We start from the raw sequence: 14,197 nt of genomic DNA, 5'->3' as shown, positions 1-14,197 counted from the left end.
AGCCGATCACATGGTACACAGCCCTGGCCAATGGCTGTGTACTATCGTCGGTGACGAGCAGTGTTCCCGGGAATATGCCGCCACCGACGTGCATGCGCAGCGCGCTCATGATCGCGCGCATGCACCGTGCAATGCGGGGATGTACCATTAGTGATCGGCCGTGACTTCATCACGGCCGATCACGTGGTAAACAGCCATGCCCAGTGGCTGTTCACCCATGTCGGTGACGAGCGGTGTCTCGGTGACACGCCGCCACCGACAGTACAGGGCTGCGCGCGAACGGGCTCACGTTATATGACGGTGGGCGGTAGGCTAGTGGTTAAATTTAATGGCAGCTATGGCAATCAGGACTAATATGTGAAGTTTTGCTGCCCACTATATTACTGCACAAGTATGTGGTGTCCTATTGCAAACAAAGGACTGATTTGCTTGTTTCAGCAACAAGTGTACGTCTGCAGATCCAAAGTAAAACAAATAAAAAAATAAGACCAAGAAACAGTTTTGCATTGTTTGCACACATTTTAGGCCTGAAGATTACACAAACTATATATACATACATGATATATTTTCTGAAAGCAGACACCCTAGAGAATAAAATAGTGGTAGTTCCAATTTTTTATGTCACATGATATCACTGCAAATTTCAGTAAAAAAACACACTAAAAACACACTAAAGTGAATCTAAGGGCAAACAAACGCAATAAATGTGTGCACTTACATTCGTACGTGTGTATATGTGGGGGGGGGGGGGAGCTCAAAATGTTTTGGGGGGATTTCATGTTCTTTTCTTTTAACCTTATTTTTTTTGCTTAACTTTTTTATTTTTGTCATCACATAGGGGACAAAAAGTGCCCTATGTGATGATTTTTAGGTGACAGGTTCTCTTTAACCTTTTAGCCCCCCCACATGTCTCCTCTGGGTTCCACTGAATTATTATTATAATTATACAGGATTTATATAGCGCATTACAATTTAAAAAGGAGACAATACAGTTAAAATACAATAAAATACAAGAGGGATGAGAGGGCCTCAGAAGAGCTTACAATCTAATAGGGTTGGGCAAGTGATACAAAAGGTTGTAAGACCTCTTTCACACTGAGGCAGTTTTTAGGCGTTTTAGCGTTAGAAATAGCCTCTAAAATAAAAACTGCCTCCCATTCAGTGCAATGAGTGCTTTCACACTCAGAGTTGTGTGTTCATTCAGGACGGTGAGCCCCCTCCCCCCCGCTCACCACCTTGAAATAACCTGACTGTGTGCCCTTGGTACTTGCTGGTGGGAGAGGAGGGAAAACTGCAGTACTGTGGGGTCCGAGGCAGTAGGAAGAAGGGGGCGCAGATACTAGAACTGATCCCCCTAAGACAGAATGGAATGCAGCGATCCCCCCCCCCCCAGGAGACAGATGGGAATGCAGCGATTCCCCCTAGGGAGATGGACGGGAATGGGGCGATCCCTCTGATCCCCACCCCACTGGAGACAGACTGGAATGCAGCGATCCCCCCACACCACGGGAGACGGATGGTAATGCGACGGTGATCAGAGGCCTTCTTACCTTAGGCAGATCAGGCAGACATGGATCCGGGCTCCAGCTCCTCGCTCCGGGGCCATTGCTTCTCCTTCAGGCCGAACAGGAAATTAGTCCTGACTGAGACCTGATTGGTCGGGAGTCCTAAGACTCCCTGGCCAATCGAGTCTCAGGAACTGCTTCATGATTGGTTGGGAGGAGAATCAGGAAGACAATACTGAATATTAATTTGCTATTGTCACACAAGCCAATTAGAGCCTCCGGCTTAAAACCCTATTGAAATCCATGAGTCCGGAACCCGCATGTAGATTAGGCGGGCCAGACGCATGGACGAGGGGGGGGGGGGGTGGCGCCCATGCGCCCCCTATGGACGGGCCGCCACTGCCTGGCAGTGATATTGAAGGACTCGAAGATATAAAGTGTAAGTCTCCATGAATAAATTCCTGACATATCGTAATATACAGGAGCAGTATAATTATTTCAGAAAGGCTCCGCCTTTGAGCTCCAGTTTATGACTTTGACTATTTGCAGACATTTGTGAACACATCCAAGAACTACACAGGCACCAGAAATGTAATTACTGTGTCATCTCTGAGCTGGCATCTTAGTTAGTCCAAGACATAGTCCAAGACATAGATGGTGATCCTGGAGGATGTCTGAACGAAGATGCTCTGTCCTTCTGAAGCTGATGATGGCATTATCAGGGGAAGTATTGTGTTATCTGTGAGAGGTCATAAATACCTGGAGGGGTTACACCGACAAATTAGTAGAATGGTGCACCTACCATGAAAATATATGACAGGTCAGCTTCATAATTCCAAAAAAGATTAAATGTGATTCAATGGGGCCTTATAATGACCACTGTGAAGATCGACAACATCCAGACCACGTCTGTGCAATCTAAGGACCATATCTTTATTTTTTTTTTAAACTGTATTTGCTGATGTGAGTTCTCCAACATTAAAGAACCTTATCTCAACATTGAAGAACCTTATCTCAACATTGAAGAACCTTATCTCAACATTGAAGAACCTTATCTGATATTGTTTTCTATTTCCTCTTCAGATAAAAGTGTTGGTGAGGAAATGTCACAGATGAGGAATGGTGAGTGTATAATGGCCTCAATGGTCATGTCACGATGCATTTCATGGGTTCCATATATTCCCTTTTCCTCTGGATCTGTGAAACACTTGGCGGGGTCTCAGGGATTATCCCTTTAACATAAAAAAGGATACCATTCTATTAGCCCTCTTCTATTGTCCCACAATAGTGGGTGATCCTTAGGGAGGACAGAGGCTATATAGCTGCATATCACAACCTTTCACCATCCAATAAACCATCTTGTAGTATGTGTATTACCTGGGCAAGGCAAACGCACGGCATAAGGGTTGAGATCCACCCTGCTACTGTCATCTATGATCTTGAAGTCATCTAATGTGCCTACAACAAAGGAGGTATCTATTCTAGGGTGGGAAAGCCAACGTTATACTGAGAAACAAGTGATTTTTTTATTGCCTGTACATTGTGGATTCTGTAAATAGGTCAGGTGTGGCTCTCAATCGCTGTACTTTTACATTTTTTGTGAATACATTTGTATCATTTTATTAGCGGCTAAGGGTCGGTTCACACTGGGGCGACTTGGGATCCGACTTGTACGCCCTCAAGTCGCTCCAAGTCGCCCCAAGTCGCTTTGCATTTAGGTTAACATGGTAGGCAATGGGAGCGTCTTAATTGACACTACTGAAGTCGCTCCGACTTCAGAAAAGACTCCTGTACTACTTCTATCCGACTTGTAGGCGACTTGTACCCATTCAACTCAATGTAAGTCGCCTGCAAGTCGGATCTCTCTGTAAAGTCAAGCGACTTTGCAGAGAAAACCCCTCCCTCCCCCCCTCCCTCCCAGAGAGGTGATTGGCCACAGGCGAAGTCGCCTGTCATGGAGGCGACTTCAAGTCGCCTCGTAATTTGCCGAAGTCGCGCTGAAGTCGCGCTAAAGTCGCGCTGAAGCCGCGTTGAAGTCGCGTTGAAGTCGCGGTACAAAGTCGCGCTAAAGTCGTGTTGCCCATGTGTGAACCGACCCTAACTGTATATTATCAGGCACCTATGAAGTTTTGTTTAATGTTCTGTGGGTGTATTGGAGTGTAGATCCACAGTAATCTGAGACGAGCCACTATTGTTATCATTACAGGTTCTCTTTCCTGTGAAGTTCAGAGCATTCGGGGAGCTGTGAGGAACCTGGAAAAAGTCCAAACAGCAAGCAGTAAGATTATCTTATTCCAATCACCGGAACACTTACCCATCAAACCACCTTTCACCACAATATAGGGAGTATTATTCCTGCGCTACCAAGCAGCGGTGTTATAGGTGGTTTTAGATAGGGAAAAGCAGCTTGCACCGAATGGGGTCCAGCCTTAAACCCTGGTGTGACTAACAACTGACAAATGGGGATGGTGCTGCGCTGATCCTACAATAAATGATACTATCTAGGTGTACTGGGTATCAACTCTTGTCTTTACTGAGGTATAGGATGGTGATCTAAACCACCATGGGGAATATAGCACTCTGTGGACGTGCAGGCAGTATGTGCATAATAGAAAAAAAATAACAATAAATAAAGGGTGGAGCCCACCAAAAAAACTATACATATGTATCTCTCAGCTTAATTAAAAATAAAACCATGGTGAAATCTACTATAAAAATGAAAAAAAAATATTAAAATATTTTTTTCAATAAGATAGTGATTGCCGCTGAGACATTAAAATGCCAGTACAAAGTGCTGTGAATTAATATCCGGAAATTATTATAGTTCAGTGAACCATGATTCATATAAATAAATAGATGGCTAAAGACTCAATAACATAAAAGCAAAAATTGCCAAATGATACAATGTTACATTGAATGTGAAAAGTGATCTTCATAGTTGTGCATCATGCAATATAGTGTCCAGCGCCAGCAGGGGGCGCTCAAACTTAAAATAATACAATCCAATAAAGGTGACTCAGTGCAACAAAAAACAGCTTCAATGCTTCCTTAGTGATAACAGACAATTAAGTTGTGTAGATAGCAGCTGAGTTTACAAATCATTTGTTCAGAAGAGTGGTGAATGTGAAGTGTGTAGCAGGATCTCCTCCATGCAACAATCCTCTAGTGGTAGATAATGGCCCCTTACCTCACTATACTGAGGTTACAGCATAGAGCAGACAGCGCTTGTGGTGTCTCCTGTGCAGGGGGGTCCTAGGTAATGGACTGTCATTTATCAGACCTCAGATCCGTGGGGAGCATCATAGTAAATGGAGAGATGAAGATACCATATAGTGTAGTATTTCAAGCATGTATCAGACTTTATTCAACATTAGCAGCATACAGGGTACTCACACAGTAAAAAACGAAAGGTACAGTGTATCCAGACGAGCGGCGAGCTCTTACACTGCTGACAGTGGGCGGTGCCTGTCCCTACGCGTGGCGTCACCGGTCACGTGGCTTCATCAGGGGACACCACAAGCGCTGTCTGCTCTATGCTGTAACCTCAGTATAGTGAGGTAAGGGGCCATTATCTACCACTAGAGGATTGTTGCATGGAGGAGATCCTGCTGTACACTTCACATTCACCACTCTTCTGAACAAATGATTTGTAAACTCAGCTGCTATCTACACAACTTAATTGTCTGTTATCACTAAGGAAGCATTGAAGCTGTTTTTTGTTGCACTAAGTCACCTTTATTGGATTGTATTATTTTAAGATGGAGCGCCCCCTGCTGGCGCTGGACACTATATTGCATGATGCACAACTATGAAGATCACTTTGCACATTCAATGTAACATTGTATCATTTGGCAATTTTTGCTTTTATGTTATTGAGTCTTTAGCCATCTATTTATTTATATGAATCATGGTTCATTGAACTATAATAATTTCCGGATATTAATTTACAGCACTTTGTACTGGCATTTAATGTCTCAGCGGCAATCACTATCTTATTGAAAAAAATATTTTAATATTTTTTTTCATTCTATTGTAGATTTCACCATGGTTTTATTTTTATCTAAGCTGAGAGATACATATGTATAGTTTTTTTGGTGGGCTCCACCCTTTATTTATTATTATTTTTTTCTATTATGCACATACTGCCTGCACGTCCACATAGTGCTATATTCCCCATGGTGGTTTAGACCACCACCTTTCACCACAGTGTGCAAACAGGATGTAGATATCACAAAGCCTCTCTCTGTCTGTTTGTAGAGCAAATGTATCCAGATATCAAACAAATAAGGTGAATTTTAATAACTAAAAAAACTGACATTACAGGTCCATGACATGATGGGTCCTCTTCTGTCCTCTGTAGTGGGTGGTTTGTGAGTCCTGACATCATGGCTCTGTGATATTACAGTTCCTATTCTGTCATCAGCATGAGTCCTGACCTCATTGGTCCTTTCTGTCCTCAGCAGTGGGTGGGTCCTGACCTCATTGGTCCTTTTCTGTCCTCAGCAGTGGGTGGGTCCTGACCTCATTGGTCCTTTTCTGTCCTCAGCAGTGGGTGGGTCCTGACCTCATGGGTCTGTGACATTACAGTTCCTCTCAGGGCAGCCATCAGAAATTTTTGGGCCCCTTACACAGCTTTATTTCTGGGCCCCCCTCCCCCCCAAGCCTGACCACCAACATTCCCCAGGGCTTGCCCACGGGTCATCCTACCGAATCCGCACACCGGTCACCTCACCTGTACGCATTCAATCCTGTATATATATGTATATCAGCCTCCCTCACACCTGTATATATGTCAGCCCCCCCCCCCCCCCACACCTGTATATATGTCAGTCTCCCTTACTCCTGTATATATGTCAGCCCCCCCCCCACACACACCTGTATATATGTCAGCCCCCCCCCTCACACCTGTATATATGTCAGTCTCCCTTACACCTGTATATATGTCAGTCTCCCTTACACCTGTATATATGTCAGTCTCCCTTACACCTGTATATATGTCAGTCTCCCTTACACCTGTATATATGTCAGTCTCCCTTACACCTGTATATATGTCAGTCTCCCTCACACCTGTATATATGTCAGTCTCCCTTACACCTGTATATATGTCAGTCTCCCTCACACCTGTATATATGTCAGTCTCCCTCACACCTGTATATATGTCAGCCCCCCCCCCTCACACCTGTATATATGTCAGCTCCCCCTCACACCTGTATATATGTCAGCCTCCCTCACACCTGTATATATGTCAGCCCCCCTCACACCTGTATATACAGTATGTCAGCCCCCCCCCCCACACACACACACCTGTTTATGTGTCAGCCCCCCACACACACGCCTGTATATATGTCAGCCTCCCTCACACCTGTATATATGTCAGTCTCCCTTACTCCTGTATATATGTCAGCCCCCCCCCTCACACCTGTATATATGTCAGCCTCCCTCACACCTGTATATACAGTATGTCAGCCCCCCCACACACACACCTGTTTATGTTTCAGCCCTCCCACACACACACCTGTATATATGTCAGCCCCCCCCCCCCACACACCTGTATATATGTCAGTCTCCCTCACACCTGTATATATGTCAGTCTCCCTCACACCTGTATATATGTCAGTCTCCCTTGCACCTGTATATATGTCAGCCTCCCTCACACCTGTATATACAGTATGTCAGCCCCCCCACACACACACCTGTTTATGTGTCAGCCCCCCCCACACACGCCTGTATATATGTCAGCCCCCCTCACACCTGTATATATGTCAGCCCCCCTCACACCTGTATATATGTCAGTCTCCCTCACACCTGTATATATGTCAGCCTTCCTCACACCTGTATATATGTCAGCCTTCCTCACACCTGTATATATGTCAGCCTTCCTCACACCTGTATATATGTCAGTCTCCCTCACACCTGTATATATGTCAGCCTTCCTCACACCTGTATATATGTCAGCCTTCCTCACACCTGTATATATGTCAGCCTTCCTCACACCTGTATATTTGTCAGCCCCCCCCCCCCACACACGCACACCTGTTTATGTGTCAGCCCCCCCACACACGCCTGTATATATGTCAGCCCCCCTCACACCTGTATATATGTCAGCCCCCCTCACACCTGTATATATGTCAGCCTCCCTCACACCTGTATATATGTCAGCCTCCCTCACACCTGTATATACAGTATGTCAGCCCCCCCCCCACACACACACCTGTTTATGTGTCAGCCCTCCCACACACACACCTGTATATATGTCAGCCCCCCCACTCACGCCTGTATATATGTCAGCCCCTCTCACACCTGTATATATGTCAGTCTCCCTTACTCCTGTATATATGTCAGCCCCCCCCCCCTCACACCTGTATATATGTCAGTCTCCCTTACTCCTGTATATATGTCAGCCTCCCTCACACCTGTATATATGTCAGCCTCCCTCACACCTGTATATATGTCAGCCTCCCTCACACCTGTATATATGTCAGCCTCCCTCACACCTCTATATACAGTATGTCAGCCCCCCCACACACACACACACACACACACACACCTGTTTATGTGTCAGCCCTCCCACACACACACCTGTATATATGTCAGCCCCCCCCACACACCTGTATATATGTTGGCCCCTCTCACACACCTGTATATATGAAAGCCCCCCCAACCACACGCCTATATATATATCAGCCCCCTCACACACCTGTATATGTGTCAGCCCCCCCACACACACCTGTATATATGAAAGCCCCCCCGACCACATGCCTGTATATATTGGATGCATATGTATATATTGCAGCCCCACATATACACAAACCTGTAAACACACAAGGTTCTGGCCCCTCCCTGTACACAAAACTCGCCCCCTCCATTTCCTTCACAGCCCCTACTTGTAAAGAAGATCTTCCTACCTAGTCCCAGCTCATTTCACAAAGCTGACATGTTGCTGACACAGAGAAGCCCAGTACATAAGGGGTTCACATGCACATAGTAGCCAGAGGTGGCAGTAAAGAGCTCGATGTCTGAGCTCAATGCCACAGAATGCAGAATGAGCCGAGATCGATTCTGAAATGCACAGCACAGCTCCCCTTCACCTGTCCTGCCTTCTTCTTGCCCGGACGGGCCCCTTGGGCCCCGGGGCCCCTTACAGTTGTAACGGCTGTACCCCCTGATGGCGGCTCTGGTTCCTCTTCTGTCATCAGCAGTGGGGGGGTCTTGACCTCGTTGGTCCTCTTCTGTCCTCAGCAGTGGGTGGGTCCTGACCTCATGGGTCCTCTTCTGTCCTCAACAGTGGATGGATTCTGACCTCAGGGGTCCTCTTCTGTCCTCAGCAGTGGGTGGGTCCTGACATTATGGGTCTGTGACATGATAGGGTCCTCTTCTGTCCTCAGCAGTGGGTGAGTCCTGACATTATGGGTCTGTGACATGATAGGGTCCTCTTCTGTCCTCAGCATTGGGTGGATCCTGATGTGATGGGTCTGTGACATGTTGGGTCCTCTTCTGCCCTCAACAGTAGGTGGGGCCTGACCTCGTGGGTTCTCTTCTGTCATCAGCAGTGGGTAGGTCCTGACCTCATGGGTCCTCTTTTGTCCTCAGGAGATGGTGGGACCTGACGTTATGGGTCCATGACATGATGGGTCCTCTTCTGTCCTCAGTAGTGGGTGGGTCCTGACCTTGTGGGTTCTCTTCTATCTTCACCAGTGGGTGGGTCCTGACCTCATTGGTCCTCTTCTGTCTTCAGCAGTGTGGCGGTGGTGGGGGGTCCTTATATGATGGGTCTGTGACATGATGGGTCTCTTCTGTCCTGAAAGGTGGGTGGTTCCTGACCTCGTTGGTTATCTTCTGTCCTCAGCAATAGGTGGGTCCTGACGTCACAGACCCATGACATGATGGATCCTCTTCTATCCTCAGCAGTGGGTGGGTCCTGACATCATGGTTCCTATTCTGTCCTCAGCAGTGGGTGGATTCATTACATGGTTGGTCCTCTTCTGTCCTTAGCAGTGGGTGAGTCCTAACATCATGGGTTCTCTTCTGTCCTCAGCAGAGTGTAGGTTCTGATCTTATGATTCCTTTTGTCATCAGCAGAGAGTGGGTTCTAACCTCATGGTTCCTCTTCATTCCTCAGCAATGGGTAGGCCCTGACCTCATGGTTCCTCTTCTGTCCTCAGCAGTGGGTAGGTCCTGACCTCATGGTTCCTCTTCTGTCCTCAGCAGAGGGTGGGTTCTGACCTCATGGTTCCTCTTCAGTCCCCAGCAGTGGGTGGGTCCTGACCTCATGGTTCCTCTTCTGTCCTCAGCAGAGGGTGGGTTCTGACCTCATGGTTCCTCTTCATTCCTCAGCAATGGGTAGGCCCTGACCTCATGGTTCCTCTTCTGTCCTCAGCAGTGGGTGGGTCCTGACCTCATGGTTCCTCTTCTGTCCTCAGCAGAGGGTAGGTTCTGACCTCATGGTTCCTCTTCTGTCCTCAGCACTGGGTGAATCTTGAATGCTGCAGAAAGCAGACCTTATAATGACAAGGTGTTGCTCTCAGGAGCATGCTCCTGTGAACCCATGGATGACATACCCACAGGGGGTAGGATTTTGACACCCTGAGTTCACAGGAAGCCGGTTAAGCGACACTGGACATCATTCAATCTGGGAAACTGTCAAACTATAATTACTGCAAGGGACATATGCAGAGATGCTTTCTATTTTATTTTATTTTTGGCATTAAACTAGAGTTGGGCTTGAAAGCAGACCTTTTATCAAATAGGATTTCTACTGCCTGGTCCACCATGTTCCATGGTGATCATAAATGGTAACAGTCCTGAAACATTGTATTATGTGTAGAAACCTAAGCTTCTCCAGAATCCCAATATGGTCACATGACTAAATGCCTAGGATCAAAGTTCAGACTGGTGGATTTTTCTCTTTAGCAGAAACCATGTGAACCCAAAAGATATGGGCAAGGAAGTGGGTGTGTCTTAAATGAATGTATGTAGAGTAAGAGAAGTCTATAATGATAAACCTGATTATACTAATTAATGTTGGTTTTCCTCTCTTTCTCAGATTCCGACATGAAGTATAATTTAACATATGAAGTCATGGGTAATTATGTACTGCTCAATGTACTGTATATTAGAATGGATAGATAGATACAATTTATTATTATTATTATTATTATACAAGATTCATATAGCCACCAGCAATAGAAAAATCACAAGCCTTGATATAATCAGTAAGGATGAATAGAAATGAAGACTGTAGGAGTGTGAGGGACCGCTAACACCTAGCTGGGGGCCAGATAAAATCTTGTAGTGGTCTGTAGTTTGGAGACCTCTGGTATAAAAGGAGGCCAGCTCTCTCCTGACATTCTGTGTATTTCAGCTTCCTTTTTCAGCGACATTCAGAGGATTTTGGGATTTTTGGGGAAAGTGGCAGAAGAGCTCCAGAAAATGAAAAGTAAGTTTATCTTAAATTATTTCCTCCAAAAATTCTCCAAGGATCCACAGTACATCTACTGATGGCCGCACCTTTGTAAGTCCAGATAAAGATAAAAACCTCAATAATTTATTATTGTACGTTTTACATCACAAAAAGGATCAGAAACAATTTCCAAAAATATTTCACCTCAAAATTATATGTGGAACCCTGTATCAGGGGGGTTATGTGGGGTGATCCTCACCTTGCAACAATTACATCCCAATGCTGTGACTCCAATGTAAAGGGAAGCTGAGCTTCCTCTAAGTGGGAGTTCCAGTCACTTTCCTGGGTTCTTACAGAAACCCTGTTATCAATTTACAAAATGCAGGTAAAAACACACAAAAATAAGCATTTTAAATATTTTGTTGCAGTGTTTTTCTTTTCCACAAACATTTTTTATTACTTGAAATGTGCTATAAAAAAATGACTAGTCAATTCACTAGCACAGCCCCCTAACTTCTTGCATGGTACAGGCAGAGGTAGAGGAACGAGGTTGACGTGTTTCACATGATTTACATGCTTTGTCAAAACCAAAATCTCGTGAAACACGTTAACCACGTTCCTCTACTTGTACCCATCCAGTGGTATTATGATGCTTTAATAAACTGATTGATGATGCATTTGTGTGGGTGTGCAGCCTATCCAATTCTTTTGGTCTACATGGTGCGCAGTCATGTTGGAACAAGAAGAGGCCATCCCCAAACTGTTCCCACAAATTGTCCAAAATGTCTTGGTATGCTGACGCCTTAAGAGTTCCCTTCACTGGAACTAAGGGGCCAAGCCCAACCTCTGAAAAACAACCCCCACAACATAATCCCCCCTCCACCAAATGATTTGTACCAGGGCACAAAGCAAGGTCCATAAAGACATAGATGAGCGAGTTTGGGGTGGAGAAACTTGACTGGCCGGCAATCATTTTGTGGAGGGAGGGGATTATGGTGTGGGGTTGTTTTTCAGGGGTTGGGCTTGTCCCCCCTTAGTTCCAGTGAAGGGAACTCTTAAGGCATCAGCATACCAAGACATTTTGAACAATTTAATGCTTACAAATTTGTGGGAACAGTTTGGGGATGGCCCCTTCCTGTTCCAACATGACTGCGCACCAGTGCACAAATCAAGGTCCAAAAAGAAATTGATGAGCGAGTTTGGGGTGGAGAAACTTGACTGGCCTGCACAGAGTCCTGACCTCAACCCGACAGAACACCTTTGGGATGAATTAGAGCACAGACTGTGATCCGGGCCTTCTCATCCAACATCAGTGCCTGAACCTGGGTGGGCCAACTCAATATTGAACCCTACAGACTAAGTCTGGGATGCTAATAAAGCTCATATGCATGTAAAGGCAGGTGTCCCAATACTTTTGACAATTTAATGAATGTTCAAATTTTATTGTAGAGATGTGATACTCCAAACACCCCTGGTGAAGGTGATTTAATTTCTCAGAAACGTATCGGGTGAAAAAAGTCACATTACTTCATTTGTAACACCTAGTACAGTGATGGCGAACCTATGGGCATGCTTGCCACAGCTAGCACGCAGAGCCATCTCTGTGGGCACGCGAGAGGGTCCAGGTTCACGGCGGGGAGAGCACAGCCACAATCAGTGGTGAGGTGCAGGAAACTATCTACACAAGTGATGGGCGGCCCCACAGCCTCCACGCGGAAGGCTACAGGCCTGAGAGAATAGGAGGGAGAGAAGAGCTTCACCGCTTACTTTACGGCCAAAGAGGGGCGCAGCATCCATGGAGCCTTCCGAAGCCTGGACTCCTCATACCTCCTCTTCAACAGTGAGGACCGGAGAACAGGCTGACTGTGGGCCCCGAAGACGTGGACAGGTGGGAGGAGCAGGCTGTTGGATGGAACAGAGCAGAGAGCTCTCCTGGATCAAGAACAGAGACAGGTACCAGGCACAATTATACACTGACAACCTGCAGACAAAGACTGGGGCAGGGAGGCAGAGCAGGGACTGCAGAATAGGACAGAGCTAGAGGTCTCTCACTCCTCTCAACCCCCCTCCCTCTCTCTCAGCCACCCTCCCTCTCTCTCAGCCCCCACTTTTCCAGTCCCCCCTCTCTGTGTCCCCCTCTCTCTGTCCCCTTCCCTCTCTCTCTCTCACACCCCTCTCTCTCAGCCCCCCTCCCCCTCTCTCAGCTCCCCTCTCTCTCAGCATCTCTCTCACACCCCTCTATCTCTCTCTGTCCCCCCTCCCCTCTCTCAGCTCACCTCTCTCTCTCTCTCTCAGCCCCTCTCTCTGTCTCAGTACCTCTCCCTCTCTCTCAGCCTCTCTCTCTCTGTCCCTCCTCCCTCTCTTTCAGCCCCCTCTCTCTCTCTCAGCCCCTCTCTCTCTCTCTGTCCCTCCTCCCTCTCTTTCAGCCCCCTCTCTCTCTCTCAGCCCCTCTCCCTCTCTCTGTCCCCCCTCCCTCTCTCTCAGCCCCCTCTCTCTCTCTCAGCCCCTCTCTCTCTCTCTCTCTCTCTCTCAGCCTCCCACCCTTTCTTAGTCCCCTCCCTCTCTCTCAGCATCCCTCCCTCCCACTCAGCCTCCCTCTCTCTCTCTCAGCACCCCTCCCTCTCTCTCAGCACCCCTCCCTCTCTCTCAGCCCCTCTCCCTCTCTCAGCCTCTCTCTCTGTCCCCCCTCCTTCTCTCTCAGCCCCCTCCCTCTCTCAGCCCCCCCTCCCTCTCTCTCACCCCCCCTCTCTCTGTTCCCCCTCTCTCTCTCACACACAACCCCCCTCTTTTGCTCAGCCCCCCTCTCTTGTGAATTACACTTTGCAACACAAAAACAACTTTATTATTTCAGTTTGGGCACTCGGGCTCAAAAAGTTTTGCCATCACTGATCTAGGACATTTCCAAAGTAATATTTTATGCCGTACTTATATGTGTTTAGATCTTTGTATGATGTTGTACTAATAAAAGTATTACATCATTTTAAATATATGTGTTGTGATGATAAGTGCCCTTTAAAATCCCATTAAGGGAATTTTTTTTTTAGTGATAAAGGGATGTTGGCATGCAGTAGAGTAGCCTCATTGCCCCCACAACATTTATGTCTGCATGCTGTGCCTGATTTTCCTTTTATTATAATTTTACCGTCTTGGCTGAACTGTTCGGCTATAACCATAATTCCGCGTACACGCGGACGGACTTCCCGACAGAAAATGTCCGATGGGAGCTTTTGGTCGGACATTCCGACCGTGTGTATGCCCCATCAGACTTTTTCTGTCGGCATTATCGACGGAC

General features: G+C 46.6%; 1 protein-coding gene across 1 annotated transcript in view; it reads left to right on the top strand.

Annotated features, from left to right (window-relative positions):
* The window catches only part of LOC141134936 (C-type lectin domain family 10 member A-like), a 66,588-nt gene that overhangs the window by 20,548 nt on the left and 31,843 nt on the right, over positions 1-14,197 (top strand). Inside the window, exons 4-7 of the mRNA XM_073624369.1 lie at positions 2,589-2,627; positions 3,712-3,783; positions 10,549-10,587; positions 10,867-10,941. Of these exons, the coding sequence (XP_073480470.1) occupies positions 2,589-2,627; positions 3,712-3,783; positions 10,549-10,587; positions 10,867-10,941 (225 nt within the window). The remainder of the gene's footprint in view (positions 1-2,588; positions 2,628-3,711; positions 3,784-10,548; positions 10,588-10,866; positions 10,942-14,197) is intronic.

Source organism: Aquarana catesbeiana, linkage group LG03, assembly GCF_042186555.1.
Source record: "Aquarana catesbeiana isolate 2022-GZ linkage group LG03, ASM4218655v1, whole genome shotgun sequence".
Taxonomy (NCBI): domain Eukaryota; kingdom Metazoa; phylum Chordata; class Amphibia; order Anura; family Ranidae; genus Aquarana; species Aquarana catesbeiana.
This window is presented reverse-complemented; position numbering and strand designations above follow the sequence as displayed.